The 16,449-nt window shown below is 41.2% G+C and overlaps 1 protein-coding gene across 1 annotated transcript; it reads left to right on the forward strand.

Annotated features, from left to right (window-relative positions):
* Positions 1-1,112: 1,112 nt before the first annotated feature.
* Positions 1,113-9,741, forward strand: LOC132777982 (sulfotransferase 1C2-like). The gene is made up of 7 exons (XM_060780566.2): positions 1,113-1,269; positions 1,402-1,530; positions 2,508-2,605; positions 3,511-3,637; positions 4,959-5,053; positions 6,625-6,805; positions 9,629-9,741. The coding sequence occupies exons 1-7, from the start codon at positions 1,113-1,115 to the stop codon at positions 9,739-9,741; spliced, it is 900 nt and encodes a 299-aa protein (XP_060636549.2).
* Positions 9,742-16,449: the final 6,708 nt, after the last annotated feature.

Here is a 16,449-nt window from a genome sequence, read left to right on the forward strand (position 1 = left end):
GGATCACGCCCAAGCTGCAAACCTGCGTCTTCAGGGAGAGTGTAACCCCGTCTAACACAGGCTGTAACCCTATCCCCTGTTCGGCCTTTCAACTGATCAGGTGTACCTCTGTCTTGTCTGGATTTAGTTTCAATCTGTTCGCCCTCATCCAGACCGACACACAGCTTCTTAGTGACAGGTGAGAAGAAGTGATAGAGCTGAACGTCATCTGCATACAGATGACATCTGACCCCAAAACTCCGAATGATCTCTCCCAGCGGCTTCATGTAAATGTTAAACAACATTGGGGACAGTATTGACCCCTGCGGGACCCCACAAGTCAATGGTTGTGAGGATGAGCAGGTGCCCCCCAGCAACACCTTCTGAGACTGTCCCTCAAGGAAGAACCCGAGCCACTGCAGAACAGTACCACCAAGTCCCATGTCCCTGAGGAGTTCCAAAAGGATACCATGATTGATGGTATCGAAGCCCGCTGAGAGGTCCAGCACAACCAACAGGGACACACTCCCCCTGTCTAGTTTCTGGCGAAGATCATCTACTAAGGTGACCAAGACTGTTTCGGTACCATGTCCCGGCCTAAAGCCAGACTGTGCTGGATCTAGATAATCAGTGTCTACCTTCACTACACAAAATACAGGTTTAATCCAGTGGTTCTCAACCTATGGTTTCCCAGGTGTTTTGGCCTACAGCTCCCAGAAATCCCAGCCAATTTACCAGCTGTTAGGATTTCTGGGAGTTGAAGGTCAAAACATCCGAGGACCCACAGGTTGAGAACCACGGGTTTAATCCAATGGGAAAATTCACTGAACATTCTGGCTGGGTGCCCATATGAGAAATTAGTCAGAAACACATGTACACTTCCTGCTCTCTACATGGACACTCCCTGCCACAATCCCAGGCTTTATACATATAATTGAGAAGCAGGTGGTAGAATCAAAGAACAAAGGTTGACAGTCTACAGTTGGAGTAAAGCTGACCGGTGGATAAAAGATGGTATTCACTGTCCCAAACTTGTTGCTGGAGGGAGTAAGACAGGTACGTGAATTCAAGGTGAGCACTATTCATTCACATGATATTTTCTCCATAACTACCAGGAGAAGGATCCTGCCTCCATGCCAAACAGTGTGGACCCCACATTCATCAAGCGCTTAGAGCCAGTGGAGTTGGAGGGTGTCCCTTTGCTTATTGACACTGTAGAAAACTGGGCTAAAATAAAAGAATTCCAAGCACGGCCAGATGACCTTCTTCTCTGCACCTATCCTAAAGCAGGTAAACATATTGGGATAGAGAAATATGGGGCATTTGCAGAGCTCTGGGGAGCGATTGGTGGAGTTGCGATATTCAGGACTACTGGCTAAAGGTTGGATTCTTCATACAATTCCCCACTCTTTTTTCTGCCAGGGACCACTTGGATCCAAGAAATTGTGGACATGGTCCAGCAGAGGGGTGATGTCCAGAAATGCGCTCGGGCTCCTGTGTACCAACGAAGTCCCTACCTGGAAATGTTCCCCCCCAAACCCCTGCGCTCAGGTGAAAAGGGGGTTCTGCTTTAGGAAATACAGACAGTCCCAAAGTTACAAACAAGATAGGTTCTGTAGGAATGTTCTTAAGTTGAATTTGTATGTAAGTTGGAACAGGTACATTTTTAAGTGTAACTCCACACACACACACAGATAGACAGAGAGAGAGAGAGAGAGAGAGAGAGAGAGAGAGAGAGTTTTGGATAGCATAGGTGTTTGTTTTACTGTTTGTGCCACTGCTCAGACGATTTCACTGCACTTTCTGATTTTGAAAAAAAAATGGCTTGTTGTAGAAACAAGGAATTGTGATAAAGCTTCAGTGGAGACACCTTTCCCCCGTGATAACTCTTTCAGGAGTGAATTTCTCTTCCTAGGAGTAGATTTCTCTCACTTCCTGTTGTCTCACCCCTGTTCTTAAATATGAGTCATTTGTAAGTCAGATGTTTATAACTTAGGGACTGCCTGTAGAGGGAAGAAAGCGAAGTTTGTTTATCAGACCTAAATGGTTCTGGCCCAGACTACTTGTCTGAACATATCTCCTCGTCACGAAGTTTAAGATCATCTGGAGAGGCCCTGCTATCAATCCCACCGCCATCACAAACATGATTGGTGGGGACAAGGGACAGGGCCTTCTCAGCAGTGGCCCCCCTTCTGTGGAACTCCCTCCTTAGGGACATCAGACTGGCCACCTCCCTCCTGTCTTTTAGAAGGAAAATTAAGACGTGGTTATGGGACCAGGCTTTCGACCAGTGAAGAGCAGCAACGTGGAAAGAAGACTTAGGCAACTCGTGACAATGAATTGACCCAGACTTGGATTTGGTTTTAACTGGCGTATTTAATCAATTGTCTTAATTAATTGTTTTAATATATTTGTTGATTGTTTTATGTTGGTGATGGCACCGTATGGGCGGGCTATAAATATAGGAAATAAATAAATAAATCAGATGAAACTCAGCATGATGCTGAAAATCCTTCCTGATTTCGCAGGCTTGGAAGAAGCAGAAGGAATGCCTTCTCCACGGACGTTGAAGACTCACTTCCCAGTCCAGCTCCTGCCCTCTTCCTTCTGGGAAAAGAAATGCAAGGTCAGGAGGAGTGTCAAAAAGGGAGGTTAGTGCAGGGGGAAAGCCTGGATGCTTTGATTTGTGCATTCCTGCATGGTAGTGGAGTTGGACTGGATGGCCCATGTGATCTCTTCCAACTCTGATTCTATGTTGTTTGATGAGGCACCAGCACTTTTTGGCAAGGAAGGCAGGAAAGACCTTATGAAACTACAATTCCCATGGTTCCATAGCATTATGTTACATCAATTAAAGTTGTATCAAACTACATTAATTCTACAATGTAGATGCACCTCTAGAGTAAGGTTCAATTCCTAAACCTGGAAACTATGAAGTTATATTGAAAGGGAGCCAGTGTGGTGTGGTGCTTTGAGCATTGGACTATAAGTGGGATTATAGTGCTAAAATTGTGTAGTATTAAGCCTTCTGCCACTTTCCATATTGCTGTCAGTTGGGTTCCTACTATATTGTTGCCCGTTTCTATATTTATATTGCCATTGTATCTTTTACCCACTACTAGCATAACCAGTCCAAAGGTACGTGTTGGTTTCTCTCTCTGCCTCTGCGTATATAACAATACATTTCATAACCAGGAGTGCATTAAAAGGCTGAAGGTTATTTAGGGTGCATCTGTGCTATAGAAGTAATGCAGTTGAAGGTATAGGAGCTGTAGTTTTTTAAAAATTCTTTAACCAGCCAAAGTGTGCTAGTGCTTCACAATCCTACAGCTCTCATGATCCCATAACACTGAACCATGGCTGTTAATGTGGTATCAAACTGCATTATTTCTGAAGAATAACCCCCTTCATCCGAATCCACTTTGAGGTTGGTATTGGCTATGTGGAGCTGTACTCCAAAACACCAGGACAACACCTTTTGCATTTCCCCCGGCTGGATTCTATCTTCTTGGTTTTATTATATTTCCATAGATAATTTATGTAGCCAGGAACATCAAAGACAACGCTGTCTCCTTCTTCCACTTCCATCGCATGAACCTAGTGTTGCCAGAGCCAGGACACTGGGATGATTTTCTGAAAAACTTTGTTGCTGGAAAAGGTAAGTTGAGAAGCTAAAGAGACAATATATATTTAATATAATACAATACAATACAATACAATACAATAATATAAGAGAGAGAGATTTATCAGGTTTTTGTATTTTATTTTATTTTTGTTGCTATTTTGTTTATTAAGTTATAGTTGGTTATTCTATATCGTCTAATGTGCCTTGTCTTGTTGTAAATTGTTTGTATGGTTTTCCTTTTGGCACTGAATATTTGCCATATTCGTTGGAAACTACCCTGAGTCCCTACAAGGGCAGACTATAAATAAAGATTATGATGATGATGATGATGATGATTATTATTATTATTATTACAATGAGAAAATCTTTTGTACCGATATTTGTCTGTGGGAGATGAATGCAATATTTCTGGGTGAATGTTTTGGTAATGGTTTGGGGTTAAAAAAAATCTTATGATGACAAAGAGTACATCTATACCAGACATGGACAAACTTCGGCCTTCCAAGCATTTTGGACTTCAATTCCCACAATTCCTGACACCTACTGGCTTTTAGGAATTGTGAGAGCTGAAGTCCAAAATACCTGGACACCAATTATACAGTATATGGTCCAAACTTTGCCCATATACCGTATAATTGATGCAGTTTGACACCACATTCCCTACCATGATGCAATGCTATGGTATACTGGGAGCTGTAGTTTGGTTAGACAGCAGCACTATTTGGTAGGGAAGGCTAAAGACCTCGTAAAATGCATCCAGGGAGGGAGAGAAGAAATGCCTTGCTTACACCAGTTAAAACAACTAGATACAAAGGCAGCAATAACTATGTCAAGTGGACTGAAGATACAAAACACTCATTATTTATTGGGGTTTAAGTTAGTTGGGATACAGTCTGAAGTGTGTTTGATGCAACATTTAGTTTGAGTGCGGGATATTAATTTATTTATTTGCTTCATTTATACCCCGCCTTTCTCACCCCCATAGTGGGGCTCAAGGCAGCTTACAACTACAGCAAGATTAAATGACACTTAAAACATAGTCATAAAACCTATCCTATACACTAAAAATAGTTTAAACAGTTAAACAATAAAACACAGAGAACAATAACAGATTAAAACATATAAAGTGCACGATTCCATTCACTTGTAGTCCAATATAGTAATAATGCTTCCCTGCACCCCCCCCCCCCCCCAATTGTCCTAATCCCAAGGAAATTAACTGTGTGGGTAGAAGTTGAAATTAACAGACTAAAACAGAATTGTTTTCCAACATTCTTCACACAAACAATTATAGTTTGGGGAAATGATGCAGATCTGATGCCTTTATGTTTGCTTGTATTGTGTTTATTTACAGTTGCTTATGGCTGCTGGTTTGATCATGTTCGTGGCTGGTGGGAGGCTAAGAAAAATCATCCAATTTTGTATCTTTTCTATGAAGATATCAAAGAAGTAAGTGTTGCAGTCTTCTCGCTTCCAAACCCTCACAGCAATGTTGTACTTTCCCTGAAAAGCATCTCAAAATTTGAGAATCAGATATGCTGCAAGCAATGACTAGAGCCCCATCTACACTGCCATGTAATATAGTTTCAGAATGCAGGTTGACTGCCATATAATCCAGTTCAATGCAATTAAACTGCATTGTGAAACTACATTATATGGCAATCAATTTGGGGCCTATGGCTGTCAGCATCAAATATCAGTGTAGGTCCAACACACAAACAGAAGTGAACTACTTTAGTGGAGTCTTCAAATCAAGTGGAGGTGGTGAACTGGCATAGAGGTAGGATCAACACGCTTCCTATTTAACAATGGCATGCAATATCAGTTCGATACATGGCAGTTGTACAATGCTAGCAGTGGGAATGGTGAACATACCAGGAAGTTGCCACTATTCATGGGCAAAACAATGGCGTAGAGTTGTGGCTTGAACCAATCCTCACAACAGTAAAATGTATTGGGTTGTTGTAGTTTTTGGGCTGTATGGTCATGTTCTAGAAGCATTTTCTCCTGACATTTCGCCTGCACCTGTGGTCAGCATCCTCAGAGGTTGTGAGGACCCAGTGATTCCGGCCATGAAAGCCTTCAACAATACGTAAAATGTATTTCACTCCATAGGGGAATGAGATTTTTTAATTCATGTAAATTCCCGGTTCGTGTCCTGAAACTACATTATGCAACACCAGCCTCATAAATAGAGAGCATATCACCTCAAGGAAGAGAAGCAAAGGGGTTTTTCAAATGCAAATGCCTTAATATATATAATTCTAACATGCCTGCTTGAAAAGGTTAAGATCTTGGACTGCAATCTCTCCAAATGTCTCAAGTTCCCTGGCCAATAGTTATTCTGGTTAGTGGATGCTGGGAGTTTCAGTCCAAAAATGATAGTTTTCTAGACCCCTGAACAAAAAGACATGTTGAAAAGGTTGCTGTTGGAGAATGAGGTGCTGAATTAGATTGCTCTGGTCATCAGGTTTGTTCATATATTCTTAGAAGCTACTGAGAGATATTATAAGGGAAGATGGAAATTCCCCCGCCTACTGAAGTCAGAATCAGATATATGTCAAATAGTGGGGACATCCTTGTTTGGGGAAAATCACATAGACATATCCCTCAATTATATCCTCCCTCCTTGGATACATATTCAATGTGAGAAAGTTAAATAATGTTAGGCTTCCCCTCTAGATTCACTCATTTACAATCAAAGAAGCTAACTCTCTGTTATTATACTCCACCACAAAACCTATGCATCCAAACCAACTGACCAACCAGACATGAATGACATCTACCAATGAGTTATATGGAGCATGTCTGCAAACTCTTATATAGTAAAATCCACCAGACTTGATACAGCTGACTTCTTAAACTAATCATATTTTGACAATAGTGAGAAGACAAATGGGAAAATGGTATTCTCTTCATGCTAGATTTCAGAGTCTGGTACTATCCTTCACTAAGTACAACTGGATGCCCAGGACCTGATTTAACACACTTCTCATCAAAGGTGTTGTTTCTCTTTCTAGGACCCGGCTCGGGAAATCCAGAAAGTAGCCCAATTCTTGGACATAAAGCTTTCAGAACCGGTTCTAAAACAGATTGTGCATCTGACAACCTTTGAGAGCATGAAAGAAAACCCAATGACGAACTACAGTACTATGCCTTCCTCTATCTTAGACCAACGAGTGTCGCCATTCTTGAGAAAAGGTGTGTGCTCATATAAAGCAGGAGGATAGAATCAAGCCACATCTGATAAGCATATTCTTCAACTTTGCAGGAAATTTCCAATTAATCTAGTGTGGCAGGAAAGTCCTGGTTAATCCTCTATTTCTCACTTTTTCAGCAACTTTGTCCTTAATTGCACTTTATTAATGATCTAGGATTGTCTGCATGCTCCATTCCTCTCCGAAAACTCTATCCTAGTCATATTTCACCTGTTCATGCTCAGCATTATCTTTAAAATTTTAATTATTACATTTGGCCCAGCCATAGGTTTTTCTAAACGTCGTTGTGTTGTTGTTAATGTTCATTGCTTATTTTTTGTTATGAGTTTTATTTTATTGCTTGTATTATTGTTGTTATTGTTTGTATTACTGATGTATCGTGGGCTCAGCCTCATGTAAGCCGCACTGAGTCCCTTGGGGAGTTGGTAGCGGAGTATAAATAAAGTTTTAAATATTATTATTATTATTATTATTATTATTATTATTATTATTAAATGGTCCAGTTTCTTGCTCTTCCTCCCACTTTTCCCCTTTGTCCTCATCTTGAGCTGAATTCAAAGCATGAAAATAGTTTGTTCCTAGTTAAAACAATGAGTGGAGAGGAGCAGATAGGAGGGAGAGAAATCTTGCCCATCCCAGGATCAAAAACAAATGGTTGCAATCTTTCCTGTCTTGTGTTTTTTTCCTCATTAATAACTTTTACCATCTTGTCCATGTCCCAACGTTGCTTGGCCACATTTGTCTCAGTTTTCACCCATGTAATGTTGAAGGGTGTGGATAAGGCTCTTGTTATATGAAAATGTGCAAAATATAATCAATCACAAAGAAACTTTGGATGATTATGACAGTAATGATTAAAAGGAATAACAAACAAGTGTCCCAGTTCAGAACAGATAGTATTGGGGATAATGGATCACTTACCATCGGAGGACAGATCATGAACTGTTAGGCTCACAACCTAATCAGTAGTCATGGGCCTGAAATTCGTCTCGTCCATTTGATTCGTGTTTCCGTTTCCATTTCATTCTGTTCATTCAAATGACCCCTCCTGGAACAAAAATAAACTTGATACAAAAGGTAGGCAAGAGCAGGTACCGGCTCCTTGTCTGCTTTTCGGATTGACTGCCACACACGTTGGGCCAAAGTGCCAGGGCCTGCAACCAAGCACTGAATAAGAAGTGCTCCTTACTTGGTGCTCGGCTGTAGGCCCGGTGAGGCCCGGGTGCATAGGTCCAAAGTCTGCACCCATAGGCCAAAGCACACCCGGGACTCGCAGGGCCTGCAGCTGAGCACTCCTTACTCAGTGCTTGGTTCTTACTCAGTGCTTGGTAGCATCCTCACTACCTCTGAGGATGCTTGCCATAGATGCAGGCGAAACGTCAGGAGAGAATGCCTCTAGACCATTGCCATATAGCCCGAAAAAACCTACAACAACCCAGTGATTCTGGCCATGAAAGCCTTCGACAATACAAAAAACAAATTTCTGACCTCCCAATTTTGGGAAGCTCAGTCAAAACAGATTGGGAGCCCCACTAAAAGCCGGGACACCAAATGGATCAAGGTTTACCCCGAAGGCACATGACTACGAATCAGGTTAGCGGAGTTTATTTGGTAATTGATGATCGCTGGCCAAGTAGATATTTTGTTTCTGTTTGATGCTTTCAGCAGACAATGATGCAAGCAGACTTCTTCTAAAGATAACAGGTTTTGCTTACTGATAACTTAATGTATTTCAAGATACAGGCACATTTCTTGTCAAGGGTTAAAAACTTTAGTAACATTTCAGAGAGTTTGTATCTTGAACTCACAATCTTTAACAGTTTCTTCATAAACTATGTTGCTTTATACAGCTCTCCTTAATACGTTTGCTTAAAAAAAAAAAAAAACACAAGTCTCAACAGTTTCTAACTTCCTAACATGAGCTTCTGCACTCTGACAGACTTCTGTCTCAAGCTCATTCAAGGTTCAACACACTTCTCTAACATTCTTCAACTGACATTCTCTAACTGTCATCCTGTTTAAACCTGAACATTCTAAACTGTCATTGAGTCAGTCATGTGACCTGAAACCCTTCTCACTGCTTCAGGAATATAGAGATAAGGAAACTGCAAATCAAATAAGACATATACATCAGGTTATAAAACAATTCATTTCAAAACAGGCGAATGTCATATAAAGGAGTCTTGTTATATCAAGTAGTCTAAAGTCATTCTTCAACTGACATTCGCTAATTGTCTTCCTGTTTAAATCTGAACATTCTAAACTGTCATTGAGTCAGTCATGTGACCTGAAGCCCTTCTCACTGCTTTAGAAATATAGAGATAAGGAAACTGCAACTCAAATAAGACATATACTTCAGGTTATAAAACAATTCATTTCAAAACAGACAAACGTCATATAGAGGAGGCTTGTCATATCAAGTGGTCTAGCAAGTGCCACTAATGAGAAACAGTAAAACAGTAATTGTGTGGCTGCTTGCTGATGAAGATTTTTCCCATGTGAAATAGTCACTTTTTGCACACGCAGAGCAAAAATGTGGCCCAGAGCGAGTCCCTTGTATAGAATGTGGTTTCAGAACTCTCTGCAAGGCAACAATGGAATTTTTCACATGAGGCAGGCAAGCTATCGAGCCGCATCGAGTCCTTCGGGAGATGCTCGCGGGGTACAAATAAAGTTAATAATAATAATAATAATAATAATAATAATAATAAGCTAGCATTGTGACTACCTTTGTTGAAATAGCAAAAAATTAGGATTGGCAACCACATTGCTGAGAACTCACTTCTATTGTTTTCCCCATTTGCAGGAACTGTAGGAGATTGGAAGGAGCATTTCACAGTGGCCCAAAGTGAATGGCTAGATGACATCTATGCCCAGAAATTAAGGAGAGCTGACCTGAGCTTCCGCACACAAATCTAAGCACTTAACTTAATTATTTTTATAGATTTTAATGGTTTTAAATGGCTTTACTTTTTAAAAACAATCCTATGTTTAATTCTATTTTAATGTTCACATGTTGTAGGTTTCAAATTGTAATTTGTATTGTTTGTGTGTGTGCGTGTCATGAGGCGCTTTGAGTCTCGTTTAAGAGAAGAATGTAGAATCACCACCACCACCATCATCATCATCTGTCTCTTTTGCCAAAACTTTTCTTCAGACCAGTGTGACTGATGATTTCTAGTGCAATAAAAGAAAATAAGTGATTTATACACAACATGCATATTGAATGCAGGGAAATAGCACCAAAAAAACTGAGTTAGGCCTTTGAATGGTGACTGACTATTGGGCAGGACTGGAACCTTGCAGGTTGCAACACTGTAATCACACAAACACACACACACATACAAACTCTTGATCATTTACTGGGATTAGAGGCACAGGAACTCTGCAAAAGTGGAAAAACCAAGAATTAAAAAAACACATTATATACAAATATACGCCCCAACCACAGCTGCTGAAGAGGCAGAAGTAGATCAGTTCTATGAGGATCTGCAGGACCTACTGGATAATACACCAAAAAGAGACATTATTTTCATTACAGGAGACTGGAATGCCAAGGTGGGAAGTCAAATGACAACAGGGATCACAGGCAAGCATGGTCTGGGAGAACAAAATGAAGCGGGACGCAGGTTGATAGAATTTTGCCAGGAAAACTCGCTATGTATAACAAACACTCTCTTCCAACAACCTAAAAGACGGCTTTACACATGGACTTCACCAGATGGTCAACACCGAAATCAGATTGACTACATCCTTTGTAGCCAAAGGTGGCGGACATCCATCCAGTCGGTGAAAACAAGACCTGGGGCTGACTGTAGCTCAGATCACGAACTTCTTATTGCTCAATTTAAAATAAAACTAAAGAGATCAGGGAAAATACACAGACCAGTTAGATATGATCTCACTAACATTCCTAGCGAATATACAGTGGAAGTGAAGAACAGATTTGAAGGACTAGATTTAGTAAACAGAGTCCCAGAAGAACTATGGACAGAAGTCCGCGACATTGTTCAGGAGGCGGCAACAAAGTACGTCCCAAAGAAAAAGAAAACCAAGAAGGCAAAATGGTTGTCTGCTGAGACACTGGAAGTAGCCCAAGAAAGGAGGAAAGCAAAAGGAAACAGTGATAAGGGGAGATATGCCCAGTTAAATGCGCAATTCCAGAGGTTAGCCAGAAGAGATAAGGAACTATTTTTAAATAAGCAATGCATGGAAGCGGAAGAAGACAACAGAATAGGAAGGACAAGAGACCTCTTCCAGAAAATTAGAAACATTGGAGGTAAATTTCAGGCAAAAATTGGTATGATAAGAAACAAAGATGGCAGGGACCTAACAGAAGCTGAAGAGATCAAGAGAAGGTGGCGAGACTATACAGAAGATCTGTATAGGAAAGATAATAATATCGAGGATAGTTTTGACAGTGTGGTGAATGAATTAGAACCAGACATCCTGAGGAGTGAGGTTGAATGGGCCTTAAGAAGCATTGCTAACAACAAGGCAGCAGGAGACGACGGGATCCCAGCTGAACTGTTTAAAATCTTAAAAGATGATGCTGTCAAGGTGATGCATGCCATATGCCAGCAAATATGGAAAACACAAGAATGGCCATCAGACTGGAAAAAATCAACTTATATCCCCATACCAAAAAAGGGAAATGCGAAAGACTGCTCAAACTTCCGCACAGTGGCCCTTATTTCTCATGCCAGTAAGGTAATGCTCAAGATCCTGCAAGGAAGACTCCAGCAATACATGGAGCGAGAGTTGCCAGATGTTCAAGCCGGGTTTAGAAAAGGCAGAGGAACGAGAGACCAGATTGCCAATATCCGCTGGATAATGGAGAAAGGCAGGGAGTTTCAGAAAAACATCTACTTCTGCTTCATTGACTATTCTAAAGCCTTTGACTGTGTGGATCATAATAAATTGTGGCAAGTTCTTGGTGGGATGGGCATCCCAAGCCACCTTGTCTCTCTCCTGAGGAATCTGTACAAGGACCAAGTAGCAACAGTCAGAACTGACCACGGAACAACAGACTGGTTCAAGATTGGGAAAGGCGTACGGCAAGGCTGCATACTCTCACCCAACCTTTTTAACTTGTATGCAGAACACATCATGCGATGTGTGGGGCTGGATGAATGCAAGGCTGGAGTGAAAATTGCTGGAAGAAACATTAACAACCTCAGATATGCAGATGACACCACTCTGATGGCCGAAAGCGAGGAGGAGCTGAGGAGCCTTCTAATAAAGGTGAAAGAAGAAAGCGCAAAAGCCGGGTTGCAGCTAAACATCAAAAAAACCAAGATTATGGCAACAAGAATGATTGACAACTGGAAAATAGAGGGAGAAAATGTGGAGGCCGTGACAGACTTTGTATTTCTAGGCGCAAAGATTACTGCAGATGCAGACTGTAGCCAGGAAATCAGAAGACGCTTACTTCTTGGGAGGAGAGCAATGTCCAGTCTCGATAAAATAGTAAAGAGTAGAGACATCAGACTGGCAACAAAGATCCGCCTAGTCAAGGCCATGGTATTCCCTGTAGTAACCTACGGATGTGAGAGCTGGACCTTAGGGAAGGCTGAGCGAAGGAAGATAGATGCTTTTGAACTATGGTGCTGGAGGAAAGTTCTGAGAGTGCCTTGGACTGCGAGAAGATCCAACCAGTCCATCCTCCAGGAAATAAAGCCCGGCTGCTCACTGGAGGGAAGGATACTAGAGACAAAGTTGAAGTACTTTGGCCACATCATGAGGAGACAGGAAAGCCTAGAGAAGACAATTATGCTGGGGAAAGTGGAAGGCAAAAGGAAGAGGGGCCGACCAAGGGCAAGATGGATGGATGGCATCCTTGAAGTGACTGGAATGACCTTGAAGGAGTTGGGGGTGGTGACGGCCGACAGGGAGCGCTGGCGTGGGCTGGTCCATGAGGTCACGAAGAGTCGGAGACGACTGAACGAATGAACAACAACAACAACAACAATTTTTTTAAACTGAGAGAACTCCTTTCTAAGAATTTGTTGGTTTTCCAGCACACATTGACAGCCAATTTCAGGCAAAAGTTGACCGTAGAATCGCACTGGAAGACCTAGAGATTCCTAGAGAGACCATATAAATCAAATCCGCAAACGATCTAATCTGCAAAAGTCAAATTTACAAATATGGAGGGCTGACTGTACAAGCAACTCCTACATAGTTTTCATTGTCCTCGTTGTGACAGACTATGCAGACCCAGAACAGGTCTCTGCCGTCACTTATGGACCCAGCACCAAGACTCTACTTCTGGAAGACAATCGTACTCAGTCACAAGCTATCGCCTATGATGTTGATGAAGCAGATGTAGACATATATTGCACTTTGTGGACAGTCATGCCACTGTGTATGTGTATGTATTTGCCTTCAAGTCACCTGTTGACTTATGGTGACTTCATTAACTTCCTAGTGTCTTCCTAGGGAAGGAACAGTCAGAGGCGGCTTAACATTGTTTTCCTTTGAAGGTTAACCTACAACAGTTTTGGCCCAGCTTACCTATCCGAACGTATCTGTCCTTATGAACTATCTAGGACTTTAAGATCTTCTAGGAAGCCTCCTCTTAGTCCTGCAGATGCGTTTGGCAGGGACGAGAGACAGGGCCTTCTAAGTGGTGGCCCCTCGGCTGTGGAACACCCTGCCTAGGGATATAAGATCAGCCCCCTCCCTTCTGACATTCTGAAAAAAGTTTAAAACCAGGTTTTTTGAGCAAACTTTCGCTAATGCATCATAATTATATGAAATCATGGAATGACTTGACGATGCAATTGGAAAATGACTTTGGCAAGGAGATGCTCATGATAATGTTATATGTTTTAATAGTATTTTATGATTGTTTAAATGTTTTATAATTGTTGAGGCATCGAATTGTTGCCAACTGTGAACCGCCTTGAGTCACCTCCAGGCTGAGAAAGGTGGTATACAAATATGGTATATAAATAAATAAATAAATATACATGATAATAATTCATTCTCCTTCATCCAAGTACTAACTGGGCCTGTTTAGATTCCAGGAGTAGACAGAATCTGGTGCCTTTAGGGCAGACATCCTCAAAATGTGGCCCTCCAGCTGTTTGGGCATTCAACCCCCAGAATTCCTGACAATTGGACAAGCTTGTTAGGGCTTCTGAGAGTTGGAGGTCCAAATAGCTGGAGCACTGCAATTTGAGGATATCTGCTTTAGGGTATTTAAACCTCTAGCATTCTGCATGAAATCCTCAGAGAGAGAGAGAGAGAGAGAGAGAGAGAGAGAGAGAGAGAGAGAGAGATGCCCAATATTCCCAAATCCTTCCACCTAGCTTCCAAATTAGTTTCCACTCACCCATATAAACTACCTGTGTATCCCTTGTAGCTGTGAACTTTGTCTCTTCCTGAAGCTCTGAAGAACATCATATTCAAAAACAAGGGAAAGACGGCAGCCACCATTGTCCATTATCCCACACTAATGTTCTATCCATTAATTCACAGAGGCAATACTGCAATGGCTGTACATAGCTGGATAAAAATAACTTCTTTAGGATTTGCTTTAACACAAACGAAGCAAGATCACTCCATGTCACAACACATACTAACATTTTCTTGCACCAGATTTTTATTTGTTCCAGTCAGCATAGCAGGGGAGAACAAATACACACAATTCCTCCATTGAACCAATTCTTCCAAAGCTGTCATTTTCAATTACAATTCCCATTGTGCTATGGCATGGGTGGGTAACCTGTGGCCATCTCAATGTCACTGGACTGCAACACCCATCAGCCTTAGCCAATAGTGAGGGATGCCAGGTAATGAAGTCCAATAATATCTGGAGGATATTCTGTATACTGCATTCCCGCCTGTAACAGATTTACAAACAGTACTACACACACCATAAAGGTGCATCTACATCGTACAATTAATGCAGTTTGACATCATTTTAACTGCCATGGATCCCTGTTATGGAATCAAAGTAGTTGTTATCCTAACATTTCAAAAAAACTCAACACATGGCTGTTCGAGCAAGCATGTGCAAATATTGAGTAACGGACATAGAAAAATGGAACAACTATACGATGGGTCTGGACAGTGTTTTAATGAGGATTTATTGACTTATGTTTTACTAGCCGTCCCCTGCCACACGTTGCTATGGCCCACATGGGGGTTCTGTGTGGGAGGTTTGGCCCAATTCTATCGTTGGTGGGGTTCAGAATGCTCTGTGATTGTAGGCGACTATAAATCCCAGCAACTACAACTCCCAAATGTCAAGATTCTATTTTCCCCAAACCCCACCAGTGTTCACATTTGGGCAGATTGAGTATTCGTGTAGAGTTTGGTCCAGATCCAACATTGGTTGAGTCCACAGTGATCTCTGGATGTAGGTGAACTACATCCAGTTCAAAACCAAAGGACACTGCCCACCAAACCCTTCCAGTATTTTCTGGTGGTCATGAGAGAACTGTGTGCCAAGTTTGGTTCAATTCTATTGTCAGTGGGGTTCAGAATGCTCTTTGATTGTAGGTGAACTATAAATCCCAGCAGCTTCAACTCCCAAATGACAAAATCAGTTTTTTTGAGTGAAGGACATACATTGGGTTGTTAGGTGTCTTGTGTCCAAATTTGGTGCCAATTCATCCAGGGGCTTTTGAGTTCTGTGAATACCACAAACGAACATTACATTTATATATATATAGATTGCTGTTGTTATGATTTTATTGATGTTAACATTTTTAAAATGTACTTGTACTTTTGCGGCATTGAATTTTGCCTTGTAAACCGCCTCGAGTCACCAGAAGGCTGAGCGGGATGGTATACAAATACAGCAAATATATATATATATATATATATATATATATATATAAAAATTGGTAAGGTGCCAGCACTCTTTGGCATAGAAGGCTAGAAATCTATAACTCCCATGATTTCATAGCATAGAGCCATGGCAGTTAAGTTGGGGATAGGATAAATGATGTTTGGGGCAATCATGTTGTCCCTGAAATAATCTCAAAATCCCCTGAAATTGCCTTCTTCTGAATATTTTCAGCTGAAAATTCAGTCCAAAAACACTTCTAAAAGACACATTCCAAAGAATCTAGCAGTTTGGTTTCATTTGGTTCCCTTGCCATTGTCCAAATGCTGGAAAATACTGAAAATATGCCAAAAACAGAGATTGCAAAGGGAGGAAAATAATACCAATCTATGCACACACAAAAAATCTAAAATGGCATGTGAAAGTGTATTTACACTTGAATTATGCAATGAAAAGAATTCTGATCCTTAATTATTTCTTAAATGAAAAGCATCAAAAAGGACAAGCAGCGTCAAGAAAGAACAGGCCAGTTTCAAATGGAGAGCATTATTGGCTGGACTCCCAGTACAATTCTGCGTTAGAGAATGTACAATAGCAAGACAAATACCTCATCTGGACTTATTCCAGTTGGGTGTTAATCTTATTCAGCAAGGCTATACTGTATATCTTGTATTGAATGCCTGTACCTCAGCAATAAATGGTGTATCAGAGTTTGCCAATCTGAAAGGATCAATCTGACCTTTGTCATCAAACAAGAACCCTGCCTTTGGAATCCTGGGTTATTGTGGGACAAAAGTGAGGTTTTTCCCAGGGAGATCGCTTGGGTT

Source organism: Anolis sagrei, chromosome 6 (genome assembly GCF_037176765.1).
Source record: "Anolis sagrei isolate rAnoSag1 chromosome 6, rAnoSag1.mat, whole genome shotgun sequence".
Lineage (NCBI taxonomy): Eukaryota > Metazoa > Chordata > Lepidosauria > Squamata > Dactyloidae > Anolis > Anolis sagrei.

What these genes read in the sequence shown, in the direction of transcription:
- LOC132777982 (XM_060780566.2), top strand. Translation starts at nt 1,113, where the DNA reads ATGCCAAACAGTGTGGACCCCACATTCATCAAGCGCTTAGAGCCAGTG. An exon ending in AAACTTTGTTGCTGGAAAAG is followed by an intron (nt 3,638 to 4,958) that starts GTAAGTTGAGAA and finishes GTTTATTTACAG; the next exon opens with TTGCTTATGGCTGCTGGTTT. An exon ending in GTCGCCATTCTTGAGAAAAG is followed by an intron (nt 6,806 to 9,628) that starts GTGTGTGCTCAT and finishes CCCCATTTGCAG; the next exon opens with GAACTGTAGGAGATTGGAAG.